We start from the raw sequence: 13,952 nt of genomic DNA, 5'->3' as shown, positions 1-13,952 counted from the left end.
AAATATAACAAATGTACCTCACAACATATACGGTGAATTAAGGAATTTTTGCAATTGACATGAGCAGATGAACAATATATGCTCACCTCAAGGAACAAAGTCATATCCATTTAGATGCTACCTCCAGGTTAATATGCCATAGCGTGACACCTTGTGAAAGGAACATTGCGTTAAACTGTGAGCCACAAACAGTCTAGTTTATTGACATAATTAAAGTAATTAATTATTTTATTTGTTCCAGAACATATGCAAGGTAGCCATCCGTCGCAAACCGTTCCTATAAATAATCCGAAGAAGACAAATTATCAAGTTTTGGGCAAGCAAATTACCGTTGAAACAGTGTCATTATAAATAATTCTCAAATGGTTGCTTGTTTATTTTTGATGAAATGCAACATGCATCGCTTTTCATTCGTTAAGAGGGAAACAGCCAGGTTACAGGGTATATAGGCCATTGTAAAGTGACCGAAACATAAGAGAAAAGGCAAACACTATTAGTTACAAGGTAGAAGGTTCACTACAGACCATAAGACGACTACCCCATCCATTTCACTCCTTTCATTCTCCGCATGAACGAAGGCTCAAAGCTCTTCCGAGATTGAGATGAATCATTAACCCACATGCCACTACTATCTAAAATAAAGATCAATGAAACCAATGTTTTGTTGGGCTTGGCACTAATTTAAAAAATTATTAACGTGGATGATAATAGCATATTTGGAATCTACATATTTTTTTGATGGATTTTCATATATGACATATTAGATTTGGAGCTAGGATTTTAAAGGTATGAATATTTTTAAAAGTATTTGATCTTTTAAAAAAGAAAAGGAAAATGTACCTTGTGAAAGGAACATTGCGTTAAACTGTGAGCCACAAACAGTCTAGTTTATTGACATAATTAAAGTAATTAATTATTTTATTTGTTCCAGAACATATGCAAGGTAGCCATCCATCTCAAACCGTTCCTATAAATAATCCGAAGAAGACAAATTACCAAGTTTTGGGCAAGCAAATTACCGTTGAATCAGTGTCATTATAAATAATTCTCAAGTGGTTGCTTGTTTATTTTTGATGAAATGCAACATGCATCGCTTTTCATTCGTTAAGAGGGAAACAGCCAGGTTACAGGGTATATAGGCCATTGTAAAGTGACCGAAACATAAGAGAAAAGGCAAACACTATTAGTTACAAGGTAGAAGGTTCACTACAGACCATAAGACGACTACCCCATCCATTTCACTCCTTTCATTCTCCGCATGAACGAAGGCTCAAAGCTCTTCCGAGATTGAGATGAATCATTAACCCACATGCCACTGCTATCTAAAATAAAGATCAATGAAACCAATGTTTTGTTGGGCTTGGCACTAATTTAAAAAATTATTAACGTGGATGATAATAGCATATTTGGAATCTACATATTTTTTTGATGGATTTTCATATATGACATATTAGATTTGGAGCTAGGATTTTAAAGGTATGAATATTTTTAAAAGTATTTGATCTTTTAAAAAAGAAAAGGAAAATGTTGTAAGGGGATTCGAACTCGCGATCTCCGGCATGGTAGCCAAAGGCCCGAATCACTGGGCTACATGCATGGTTGGGATTCCGCCCTATTGACCTAAACTGACCGCGGCAAAATAAATATAAAAAACGAAACATTTTTTTTACTTACCGGTGGCATGGTGGGTAATTATTCACAACTTCCAGGGTAATTTAGATGACGGACGGCCAGAAACACTATTTGCTTTATATATATATATTAATTATTAGGTAGAGATAGAGATATGTGATTTGGTAATGTAGTAAAAAAGATTTGTTTTTTTATTTTACTAGTAAAGTTGTGCTTGTTATTTAATAAATGGTAGCACATTAAGCAATATCTGATTTTGATTTTGTTTTGAAAGGTTATTGAGAAAAATTTTATGTCTGTCTTTTAGGGAGGTGATCTCATATATATGGTACAATTTTTGAATTTTTAATTATCTATTATTTAAGTAATTAAATTGAATCAGCACATGCCAAAGCAAGCATGAAACAAGATCTTTCCCTTTAATAAGATTTGGTTTTTAAATGAAATGGAGAAAATAAGCCAGTGAGAGGGGTGGTGGAAGATGAGACGAAAATAAACCAGTAAGAGGAGGTGGTGGGAGATGAGGTGAAAATAGACCGACGAAAATAAAGCAGGATACTGGGCTACTAAATCCCCTTTAGGATAGCCCAAAATTAAATGATTTGAGGTCATGCGTAAATCAATTAAATCCCCTTGATCAATGATTAATTATTTCATGACTAATATGAACCTGATACAAATTTCTTATGGGCCCCTGTGTCGCCGACGGGTATTTCAATGGATGAAGAAATTAGCGTTTGCTTTGTAATGAAATATGCGATGATGTGCTTCCGTATATCTTTGCCTATGTATTCCCTTCCCACAACATATCTCAACCTCAAACCAATCAAAGAAAAAATCTACGTTAAACTATTAAATAACTCAAATTATAAGTGTCGCACATGTGGCATGGAGTAATCCCACTTTGATGTTTTTACAACTAACATTGCCATTTGAAAAAAAATAAAAGCCTCAAAAAAGCTGAAACTTACCATCCAAATAAAAAATACCATGCTTCACAACTAAGTTGTCATTCTCACGTAACTAGATTTTTCATAAAAAATGTCAGAATGAAATTGCTTCGTGCCATGGTGTGGCACTTATCATGGTCAGATTTTCGAGTAACCCGTAAGTAGCAAACCCTAGCCAGTCGGCTACTGCAGGGTTGTCCTTCTAAAACACGTTACTCAGGCTGAACGAGTAGTAGAATACAGCGGCGCCCTACCCCGCCACCCCGAGCGCGACCCTAACTCGGGGACCCCGGCTGTAGAGCACGTGCGGGGGTCGTCACCTCCCGGTAAAACCAAATCGCGACGCGGGGTCTGAGGACTTCCCTTTCCGCGATAGCTTCTTCTGACCACCAACGCATCTCGCCCGCCGCGCCCATGGTTTCCTCCTCCGCCTCCCCCAGGGAGGAGGAGGGCGGCGGCCCCCGTTTGCCCTCGCTCCGCGGCAAGAAAAGGAGAATGCGAGGCAGAACGGCCTCGCCGGAGCCGGCTTCCACGGCCGCGCCGCCGCAGGTACGGGTCTCGAAGATATTACATGCTAGTAGATCAGGCCGTGTGCTTTTTTTAAATACCATGTACGGGTTGTTTTCTTTGTTCCTATTGATTGATTGAAGAACTGTTATTGATCAGCGGTTGTGTACGTCGAGAATTGTTCCTGTTGGTTTGTTTGGTTCGGAAGCAGTAGCGGTTTTGTTTGATTGATGAGGGATATAATATCTGTTATGCGTATACTATGAATTGTTTCCCGTTTGCTCGTATGGATTTCAATGTATAGGTCATGACTCAATTCTAGGGCAATGGAATATATGCAGCAGTGAGATGCGATTTGTGGAGGGCGTGTGTTCCATGCTGGTTCTTGGGCCCGGTTGTGGATTGGAAAATATTAGTTGAATTGATGAACGCATGCAAGGAAGGAGATGGGAGTGGGGGAGGGGGGTCACGTATTTTGCGATCGCGGGTTGGGGGAATTGGTCTTCGATTTGGATATTGCCTGATTGATGATTATGTGTTTCTTTGTAATAATGATTTTTTCGTGTTCTAGAATTCCGAGAAAAAGATCTAGTTTCCCCTAGGATTGATCTAGTTTCTTTGTAATAATGATTTGTAATAATTGTAAGATTTCTATCCTTCTTAGGTTAGGCTTGTACCTTTAAACTTCCTCTGTACAGTTTGTTCTTTGTTTGATGCAATAAAGGGCTGTGGGGTTTTTACCCTGCAGTAAATATTCAAAAAAAAGATCATGTTGATTGTATAATTGTGGCGCAAAATTTTGAACAATCTAGGTGGATCTGACCTACTTAAATTCGTTTTGACTTGTAGGAATACAATTTGTGAGTCTTGTTCCGATTGGGTACTTCTCCTATGCAATCGAATCAGCAATTCCATTGCTAAGTTATGCAAACATAGAGAACTCGAACTATGAAATAATTTTACTAATTCACCAATCAATGACACAATCCATGGGTTAAATTCATAAGGAGATTATACAATACATTAGTATGCTGAACTCGGTCTAAATTCCTGCCTACTATGAGAACATTAGCCCTGTAGTGCTTTCCAATTAAGTGAAATTTTAATCTAGAAGTTGATCTTGTTATGACTACTATTTCTCAGGGTGGCGGAACAACAACTGTACGCCCTTCAAAAGTTTCGACTTGATCAGCACAAATTTATCATTTTCCATCGCTTATAGTTTATGTGATTATCATGTGCCTAATTTGTTTGTCTCATTTCTTTAATTTATTATGGGCAGACATATGGAAAGTGGCATCCAGATGAATCGAACAGACCTGAAATTGATGATGCTCCTGTATTTACCCCAACTGAGGAGGTTTGTGGACTATTCTCTTCACTAGCAGAACTATGTTATGTGGCATTGACAGTGTATAACTCTTTTACATCAGGAATTCAAAGATGCAATTGGGTACATTACTAGCATTCGTCCTCAAGTAGAAAAATATGGAATTTGTCGTATTGTTCCACCATCTTCTTGGAGACCACCGTGTCCTCTAAAGGAGAAGAGCTTTTGGAAATGTACAGAGTTCAACACCCGAGCTCAACAAGTTGACAAGCTTCAAAATCGGGAACCCCCAAAAAAAGAAACACAACCTCGAGTTCAGAAGAAAAGAAAGAGAAGAAAGAAACTGAGGTTTGGGATGTCTCAGAAGCGACGTAGCGCTGACTCTGCAGACCAGGATGAGAAGTTTGGCTTTCAGTCTGGCTCAGATTTCACACTAGAGGAGTTCCAGAAATACGCTGATATGTTCAAGGAGCAATATTTTGGAATGAAGGGAAGTGATGAAATTTCTCTTTTTGAAATTAAACAGCACAAAGAAATGTGGCGACCATCAGTTGAGGAAATTGAGGGAGAATATTGGCGGATAGTTGTATGCCCTGATGATGAAGTTGAGGTACCCTGGTTGCTTATGTGTAGATTATGCTCTTATTAGGATTTAAGTTTTTACTGATTGACATCAAACTATCTTTGCGTAGGTGGATTACGGTGCTGATCTGGACACTGCAATATTTAGTAGTGGATTCCCTAAATCATCTCTATCAGATGCAAATAAGCAAGATCCATATGGTTTATCTTGCTGGAACTTGAATAATCTGCGACGACAACCTAGATCTGTTCTTTCATTTGAAACTGAGGATATATCTGGTGTTGTGGTCCCTTGGCTTTATGTTGGGATGTGTTTCTCATCATTTTGCTGGGTAAGATTTTTCATTCTTCTATTTCTCATCCATCTCATGAAATGTGGATAATAATAGTATAATGCTCCTAAATCATGTGCGCACGCAAGTTGGCTTGAACCTTGCTAAGTACTCCCTCTGTAAACAAATGTAGGACGTTTTTGCAGTTTAAATTAAACTGCTAAAACATCTTACATTTGTGTACAGAGGGAATATATTGCAGTATTTTTGTAGGTGGTTGAAAGATGCTAGTAGCTGAGTGCTTCAAATCTTCTGTGCCATGCAACCCTTTTGTTGGGTTATCTTGAGACTAATAATTTTAAATATATACATGACTGTGACACGTTGATTAGGGTCCACGTTCTCATATATCCTTGTTCTTTATGTTGCTGTAGCATGTGGAAGATCATTTCCTTTATTCTCTGAATTACATGCATTTTGGTGAACAAAAAGTATGGTATGGTGTTCCTGGTGAAAATGCAGTGAAGCTAGAAGATGCTATGAGAAGGAACTTGCCAAGACTGTTTGAAGAACAGCCTGATCTCCTGCATGAGCTGGTAACATTTTTATTGTGTATTGACCTAGTGATTATGATAACAAGAACCCACTGTTTGCAATGTAACCTAGTAAATGCTTTTTGGAACCAAGAGTCCATGTGGATTGAAAACTACTTACCATCCTGGAATCAAAGAGAGCATTATGCAATTTTCTTCAGTGAACATATTACTTTATTCAGTATCATTGCCTGATTTTTTATCATAATTTTTTCATGATTTATAATCGGATTATTAGTTGGAGAAACCATTTTGGTAGACCCCCCCCCCCCCCCCTCTATCTGACCTAAAACCGCTACCCGAGCTGTCGCAACATTGAAGGAACAACTAGTGGCTGCTAGGGTATCCATCAACCTTCTGGAGAAGGGAGGATCCAGCAAGGCGCCCAACAAAAATGATGATGAGATTGACAGCACAGCTGTGCTGCTGCACTGGCAGCATCTTTCGCTTACCGGGAGGAACGCCGTGCTGCTCCGAAGTTCCACAAGCTAGAATTCCCTAACTATAGAGGGGAGGGCAGCCCGTTGCCTTGCTTGAACTGTGTTGAGCGATTCTTCAAGGGCCACCAGACGGAGGACAAGGAAAAGGTGTGGATGACCTCCTATCACCTCGCTGATGATGCTGCACTATGGGACAGCCGGTTGGAGATGATGCATGGCGAACCACCATGACCAAAGTTCGTCAAATACAACCGTAGTTTTGGGCCGACGATCAGGACTAGTCGGCTGGCGGAAATTGAACACTTGAAACAAACAGGCTCGGTGTGTGACTACAAGAAGAAATTCTCACTCTTTTTGCAGGTGTTAGTCTCTTGGAAGAGCAGCAAGTCGAGCTGTTTGTCTGTTGCTGGGCTCCGCAAGCCCATCCGTACTGATGTGGACTTGCAGTACCCATTGAACCTTGAGGCTGCCATGAGCTTAGCACTCTCTTATGAGCAGCATTGTCTCTCAGATGATGAGTACGCACCATCCCTAGGCACAACGTTGTCTTCCAAAGCAACCAAGTCAACGACCCAAACAGCCTGCTGCTGCGGCACGCTAAAGGCACGTGCTTTGACTGTGATGAGAAGTATGCCCGCGGCCATCACTGTGCCTGGCTCTTTTTGATCTATATAAAGGGAGGATAGTTTGTATTAGGGTTATAAATCATGAAATATAGAAAATTGCCCCAACTTAGAGTTAGCCTCCAGCGGCCATGGCAGGAGAAGAACCCCTAGGTGTGCCTGAGGGCAAACCTCGCTAACCCCTCTGATCAGATCCCCAATTCCCACTTCCAACTCCATGCACGCAACACATCCTCGTCCTGCATTATGCAAATGTTCTTTGCACCTTCATCAATTTTTGATTCTGAATTGCTTTGTGCAGGTCACACAGTTATCCCCTTCTGTTCTAAAATCAGAAGGAATTCCTGTTTACCGTGTTGTTCAGAATCCAGGCGAGTTTGTTCTGACATTACCACGAGCTTACCATTCTGGGTTCAACTGTGGCTTCAACTGCGCAGAGGCAGTAAATGTTGCTCCTGTGGACTGGCTGCCCCATGGACAATGTGCTGTTGAGCTATACAGAGATCAGCGGCGCAAGACATCAATATCACATGACAAGTTATTACTTAAAACTGTACAAACAGCTCTCAGACAGGTTTGGGCGAACCTACACAACTGCAAGAGTGGTCAGAAGGAATACATATGGCTTGATACCTGTGGAAAAAATGGAATGCTCACAAGTGCATTTAAGGTATTTCTCAATTCTGGCATTAATTATTTGTCAGTTCTCACTCAACGAAATTAAGTTTTATTTTTACTTTTGGCCCATTATTTCAGACAAGAATTAAAATGGAAGGTGCAGCACGTGAGGCGAATGCTCTTTTGCAATGTAAGAAGATGGATCAGGATTATGATTCAACGGACCGCGAATGCTTTTCATGCTTTTATGATCTTCATTTATCTGCTGTCAGTTGCCAATGCTCGCCAAACCGTTTTGCTTGCTTAAATCATGCAAATCTTTTATGTTCATGTGAAATGGATAGAAAATTTGTGTTGCACCGATACAGTATGGAGGAGCTGAATGCTCTTGTTGCAGCTCTGGAGGGAGATCCAGCTGCAGTGTACCAGTGGAAAGAGTATGATGTAGGCTTAGTTTGCCTATCTGCTTCTACGCAGCAGAAGATGGACTTAAGTAAAAGTACAAATTTATCTGGATCAATTATTGATGTCAACACTGATTGCGGCTTTGATGGCTGCAAGGACCTTGACAAGTCAGCGGGATATCCGCAAGAGAAGGAAGTGCAGAATAGATGTGTTAATCTGAACATAGAAGGTCCATCCAGTAGTCCTAGAATAAAAGAAGAGTTAGTATGTAGTTCTAGCACATCAAATACAACAGGTTTCTCAAGCTCTACATTTAGTGCTTTAGGAAAGATTGACAAGGACAAGATGGCCATGGAGTTGGGGTCCCTGCAGACAAGTAATCCAACTATTTCAAGTTTCCAGTGCACACAGTCCTTGAGTCATTCATCTGAATTATCATGCCCTTCTCGAATATCAACAGGATCTACTCTACCTTCCAAAACTACTAAGGAACTGTTTGGCATTGAGACTGAATACTGTGTGGCCAAGGCTTCACGTGCCCAGGTTAGTCAACTGGGCAAACCTTCTTCAAGCCAATCCAATGAAGTCTCCTGGCCAGCAAAATTACGACATCAGGTTGAGCAACTCGACCAAGGAACAGTAATAGTTGGCAAAAATTGGTGCAGCCATCAAGCTATCTTCCCAAAAGGTAAATAGTTGAGTTAGATTTTGGAGTTGGGGTCCCTGCAGACAAGTAATCCAACTAATTCTGTAAATGGGCTTGAAATGTTTGGTAAACAGTAATAGTTGGTCCCTAAATAGTGTAATGAATATTTTATGGTGTGTAAAAATGGTAAAATTAAGAGAAAATGACATCTTTGCAGGATTTAGGAGCCGAGTGACATTTCACAGCGTACTAGATCCGACAAGAATATGCTGTTACATTTCAGAAGTTATTGATGCTGGACTTCTCGGACCATTGTTTAGGGTATTTGTAATTCGAAATACCTCCTATTTTCAGGCTTGACCTCATTTGCTTTATTGTGGGTCATATGACAGCTATGTTCCCAAAATCATTACAGGTGGCTGTGGAGGAGTTTCCTGAGGTTTCTTTTACTCACACTTCACCAATGCAGTGTTGGGATAGTGTGAGAGACAGGGTGAATGAAGAGATAAAAAAGCAATGTAGGGCTGGAAAATCTGGCGTTCCTGCTTTATTATCGAACGATTCTGTAAATGGGCTTGAAATGTTTGGTTTCTTTTCCCCACCAATAATTGAGGTAGATTTTCAGGAGATGTATAGCTTTTGTTTCTCTCAGAGTAGTCACTTCATTATCACAGGTTATAGTTACTAAGAAACCCTTTGTTTTTTTTACAGGTAATCGAGGCTCTAGATCCCGACCACAAGTGCTTAGATTATTGGTTGTCTAAGCATACACCTCCTCTGAGAAGACTCCTTTCGGAGTCTTTGATGACCACAACGGTTGATGGCACTAATTCCTCTATAAGGTTACTTGGGGTTGATATTGCCAGCAATGAATCTGAACGATCCAGTTTCCACAATAATTCCTGTGCTGAGGAGACTAAACTCAGCAGGCTCCTTAAGAAGGCTAAATGCCCAGAAGAACAAGAACTAATTGTCATGAACAAAGCAATCAGTGGCAGGATGGATAACAGGGCAGGTCTGCAGGATGAGATGAAGAATTATGTAGATAAATAGAGCCTTGAATAGATAAACCATTTTTAGTAACTCATCCTAGATTGCTTCTTTAGGGAACCATTAGAAATTAAACTAGAACCACCATTTACCTGCATTCTTATAGAATTGCATTTCCTGATCTTCCATTTAGTTTTGCAATGATCCAAATTTATTTTTACTTGATGGCAAAAGGTTATTTTCTCTCTAATTGTGTCCTGATTAGCCAGGATCATGGTAACCAATGTAACAAGTTGACCATTCGTTTATCAAAAGTTTATGTACAAAACCTTGTTGCAGGAAAGTAAAAAAAAAGAACAAAATGATTTCGAATTTTTGATTGGTTGGTCCATTACTGCCACTATGTGTGAGTTGGATAACCCTTTTTCATCGTAAAACACCATTATTAAGTTTCTTTGGTCTCATTTTCATGGCTAAGATGGCGGGCAATTACTTCCTTGCCTTGATTTGTGTTTTATAATGATGATGTTGATGATACCATCAAATTCTGATTGTTGATACTTTGTGGCCTATGGTACTATTCAAAAACTCCATTGGAAATATCCGAGGAAATAGATGTTCCTGATACATCTCACTGGTTCAGCTGCATAATACCCCTCCCCTCCCCCCCTCGCCTTGCGCCACCAATCTCTGTTGACACGGGGGAACCTTAGCCACCGGCGCCGGCCTCCCCTGCATCGTAGCTGTCAAAGGGCCGACACGGTAGGTGGCGGTGGAGCTGATTTGGGCCCCTCACGCCCAATCCCCGCACCCCGTGCCATGCCACCGTACTGCAGCGCCCCCCTGTTGGTTCGGCGATGATGGATTCGGCCGCCCAAGGGCCTGACCTTGCGCTCTCCGATTAGCTGCAGCCCCCCTGTCATCCTCGATAGTCGCGGACGCCCCCTCCTCACGTGCCTCCACCACCTTCGCTCGGGGATTGCCCCCACGATTCTCGGGCCGCCCCCACTAGCGATTCCGACGTTCCTGGCCGTTCCCATGGGTGCCCCCTTGCAGTTTCGTCATTCCGCGGCCTCGATCAAGTCCTGCTGGTGCTTGTCGGTTGTGGTGGGGTTTGTGGTCTGCGGCCGGTTGCGGGGGCGTTCGCGGCCTGCCTCCCATGCAGGCGGCCCCTCTCGTCTCTGGCGCCCCCGGGGCCACGGTGACGGCTCTCGCGAGGAGGCGGTGATGCATCCGCGGTTGTGGCTGACTCGGAGCCGTCGAGACACTCCTTGCTAGTGTTGTCCCGGCCCTGGCGGCCTCAGGCCCGCGTCTCTCCGATTGATTGGTACATTACTGCCACTATGTGTGAGATGGATAACCCTATTTCGTCATAAAACAACATCATTAAGTTTCTTTGGTCTCATTTTCATAGCTAAGATGGCAGGCAATTACTTCCTTGCCTTGATGCGTGCTTTATAATGATGTTGATGATACCATCAAATTCTGATGGTTGATACTTTGTGGCCTATGGTACTACCTAACATGTCTTAATCATGTAATCTTTTTTTAGGTATGAATGTTGAGAAACGATGACGTAATAGATATGAAAACAATAATATAAAAGAATGCGATAAAATAATTGTTACTCTTCAAAATATCTATGTCAATGAATGTTATTACTACTCATTTAATCGTGTAAGCATGGCATAACTCGATCTTCCTCGTATAAAGTATAAATCATGAACACCCCGGTGCCAAACCAAGCAATTGTATCATATTTTTTCTCGCTTCAGCATTTTCAACTTCACTCTGTAAGTGCATATAATGCCACCCTTTGTTGGTTTTGGAGTATTGACAACAAACTTGGTTAAGGGACTAATGTGTTTGTGAGATTCATAGGAGAACACAGGTAGAAGTCCTCATTGATTCGATTTACCCATCGAAGATGTCCCCTAAAAATGTATGAAGATATTGCAGATAATGGTGGTTCGTGAAGACATTTGTGTTGAAGATAATGGTACGCGAAGACTTTCGCTTGAAGACAATGGAGCGTGAAGACGTAGTCTTTTGGTAGTTTCATTTTCTTCGTTCCCGAGTCATAGGAACCACCTCACTGTTAAGTGGGGTCTAGGTAAACAAAGTCAGAAAATGACGTGATGCTCAACCTAAAATCCCATGTCTTTTTAGTGAAGACAATGAGAGAAAATCTTTTCCATAGTTGGTTGAGTCAGCTTTACTTGGAACCTAAGTCAAGCTCCCGCGTGTGTTTGAAATCCGACCGCTGGACACGTGTCAGTTGTCCATTGACCCAGGGTCATTTCGGACATATCATGTCGGGTTGCCTCCTAGCTATAAATAGCCCATCCCCTCCACCATAAATTGGTGGCTGCTCCGAGTTAGTGCATGACTTTTGTCATTTGAGAGCAACCCACCTCTGAATTCTTTGAGAGAGAATCCTTGCGAGGACAAACCCAAAACAATGTGAGCCCAAAAGTGTTTGAGAATCACCGAAGCCTTTTTGTTCCGCGTGAACCAAAGACTTGTTGCACTTGAAGGTCGTGATCTTCCAGCCGGTTAGGCGTCGTGTTCTGAGCATCCAAGAGTCATTGTGGATTGCCAGTGAATGAAGTCTGTGAAAGTTTGTAAGTCTACCTTGAAGGCTTACTTGAGTGGTTGGGCGAGATCTATGGATCTTAGCTCAAGGGGAATAAGGTGAAGACTAGGTCTTCAGAGTTCAATCTCAGCCTCCCCAACTAGACGTACAACTGTCATAATAGTTGGAACCGGCCAAACAAATCACGTGTCTTCTTCGAGCAACTGGTTCTATCACTTCATTCCTTTACTTACTATTTAGTTTCCTGAAGTCATTGCTTGCTCGTTCTGTTCGAAGATATTGGGTGAAGACATTCGCTCTATCTGCATCTTTGTCTTCAGACTATCTTCCTAAACTGCTTTGTTCTACCCAGCTGCTGTTTGTCTTCGCATTACACTTCAATTGTTCTTGACATATTACTACTTGTGAGCTGCGTTTTTTGACAGAAAGACTGTAAGGGAACCCCCTATAGTATAATTGGTGCAGCAAACCCAAATTGCAAGTACCGTGCCTTGAACCTGGGTGGGTGGGAAGGCATCAACCCCTTCCCACCACTAGGCTATGCCTTAGTCTGCACTGGGATTTCCTCAAAGAGGAGAGGATGATGCAGTACAGTACAAATAAGTATTTCCCTCAATTAAGAACCAAGGTTATCAATCCAGTAGGAGAACCACGCAACACCTCGTTAGCAGTACCTACACACAAAATAACAAATACTTGCACCCAACGCGAATAAGGAGTTGTCAATCCCTCGGCGGTTAATTACAAGGATCACATCTCGTAGTGATAGATAGATAATTAAAACACAAAATAAAATAAATGAAGAAAAATTACAACAAGGTATTTTTAATTTTAATATATGATAAAAAGTAGACCCCCGGGCCATAGTTTTCACTAGAGTATTCTCTCTTGAAAATAGCATACAGTGGGTAAACAAATTACTGTTGGGAAATTGATAGAAAAGCAAATAATCATAACAATATCCAAGGCAATGATCATGTATATAAGCATCACGTCCGAGACAAGTAGACTGAAATGATTCTACATCTACTACTGTTACTTCACACATCGACCGCTATCCAGCATGCATCTAGAGTATTAAGTTCATTAATAACGGAGTAACGCCTTATGTAGACAAAGTAAACTCACACATGAATAAACCCTATCTTTTTACCCTTAATGACAACGATGCAAATACGTGTCATGTCCCCTTTCGTCACTGGGATTGAGCACCACAAGATCGAACCCATGACAAAACACCTCTTCCATTGCAAGAAAAATCAATCTAGTTGGCCAAATCAATAGATTGGAATACAAAGTCTTAACAATCATGCATAAAAGAGTTCAGAGAAAACTCAAATAATATTCATGCATAATCTGATCATAAACTCACAATTCATCGGATACCAACAAACACACCGCAAAAAGTCATTACATCGAATAGATCTCCAAGAACATCGAGGAGAACATTGTATTGGAGGTCAAAGAGAGAGAAGAAGCCATCTAGCTACTAGCTATGGACCCGTAGGTCTGTGGTGAACTACTCACACATCATCAGAAGGGAAACAAAGTTGATGTAGAGCCCCTCCGTGATCGAATCCCCCTCCAGCAGTGTAACACCCACAATGCGGCTATATCTCCCATGTGTCGGGGCATGACTTAGAGGCATAGCCGCATGGTAGTTTTGTCGCAAGAGGGGTAATATTTACACAATCTCATGTACTGAATAGAAAGGGATAAAGAGTTGGCTTACAATCGCCACTTCACACAATACATAAATAATCCATAC

The 13,952-nt window shown here is 41.3% G+C and overlaps 1 protein-coding gene across 2 annotated transcripts; it reads left to right on the top strand.

Annotated features, from left to right (window-relative positions):
- Window positions 1–2,863: 2,863 nt before the first annotated feature.
- Window positions 2,864–9,965, top strand: LOC125554144 (lysine-specific demethylase JMJ18). Of its 2 annotated transcripts, XM_048717753.2 has the most exons (11): window positions 2,864–3,131; window positions 4,372–4,449; window positions 4,523–5,029; window positions 5,112–5,333; window positions 5,708–5,869; window positions 7,231–7,599; window positions 7,686–8,328; window positions 8,413–8,640; window positions 8,816–8,919; window positions 9,014–9,211; window positions 9,310–9,965. In XM_048717753.2, exons 1-11 carry the CDS (start codon window positions 2,997–2,999, stop codon window positions 9,649–9,651), a joined length of 2,988 nt encoding a protein of 995 aa, XP_048573710.2. In that variant the 5' UTR covers window positions 2,864–2,996; the 3' UTR covers window positions 9,652–9,965. The 2 variants fall into 2 exon arrangements, with proteins under 2 accessions (XP_048573710.2, XP_048573704.2); XM_048717747.2 differs by having other exon boundaries at window positions 2,865–3,131; window positions 7,686–8,640.
- Window positions 9,966–13,952: the final 3,987 nt, after the last annotated feature.

Source organism: Triticum urartu, chromosome 1A (assembly GCF_056163025.1).
Source record: "Triticum urartu cultivar PI428250 chromosome 1A, HENAU_Tu73, whole genome shotgun sequence".
Lineage (NCBI taxonomy): Eukaryota > Viridiplantae > Streptophyta > Magnoliopsida > Poales > Poaceae > Triticum > Triticum urartu.
The sequence above is the reverse complement of the archived record's forward strand: the minus strand, read 5'-3'. Positions and strand labels throughout refer to the sequence as shown.

Coding starts and splice junctions, on each gene's coding strand:
- LOC125554144 (XM_048717747.2), top strand. CDS start 2,997: ATGGTTTCCTCCTCCGCCTCCCCCAGGGAGGAGGAGGGCGGCGGCCCC. Junction 4,450..4,522: donor TATTTACCCCAACTGAGGAG/GTTTGTGGACTA, acceptor CTTTTACATCAG/GAATTCAAAGATGCAATTGG. Junction 5,334..5,707: donor GTTTCTCATCATTTTGCTGG/GTAAGATTTTTC, acceptor ATGTTGCTGTAG/CATGTGGAAGATCATTTCCT.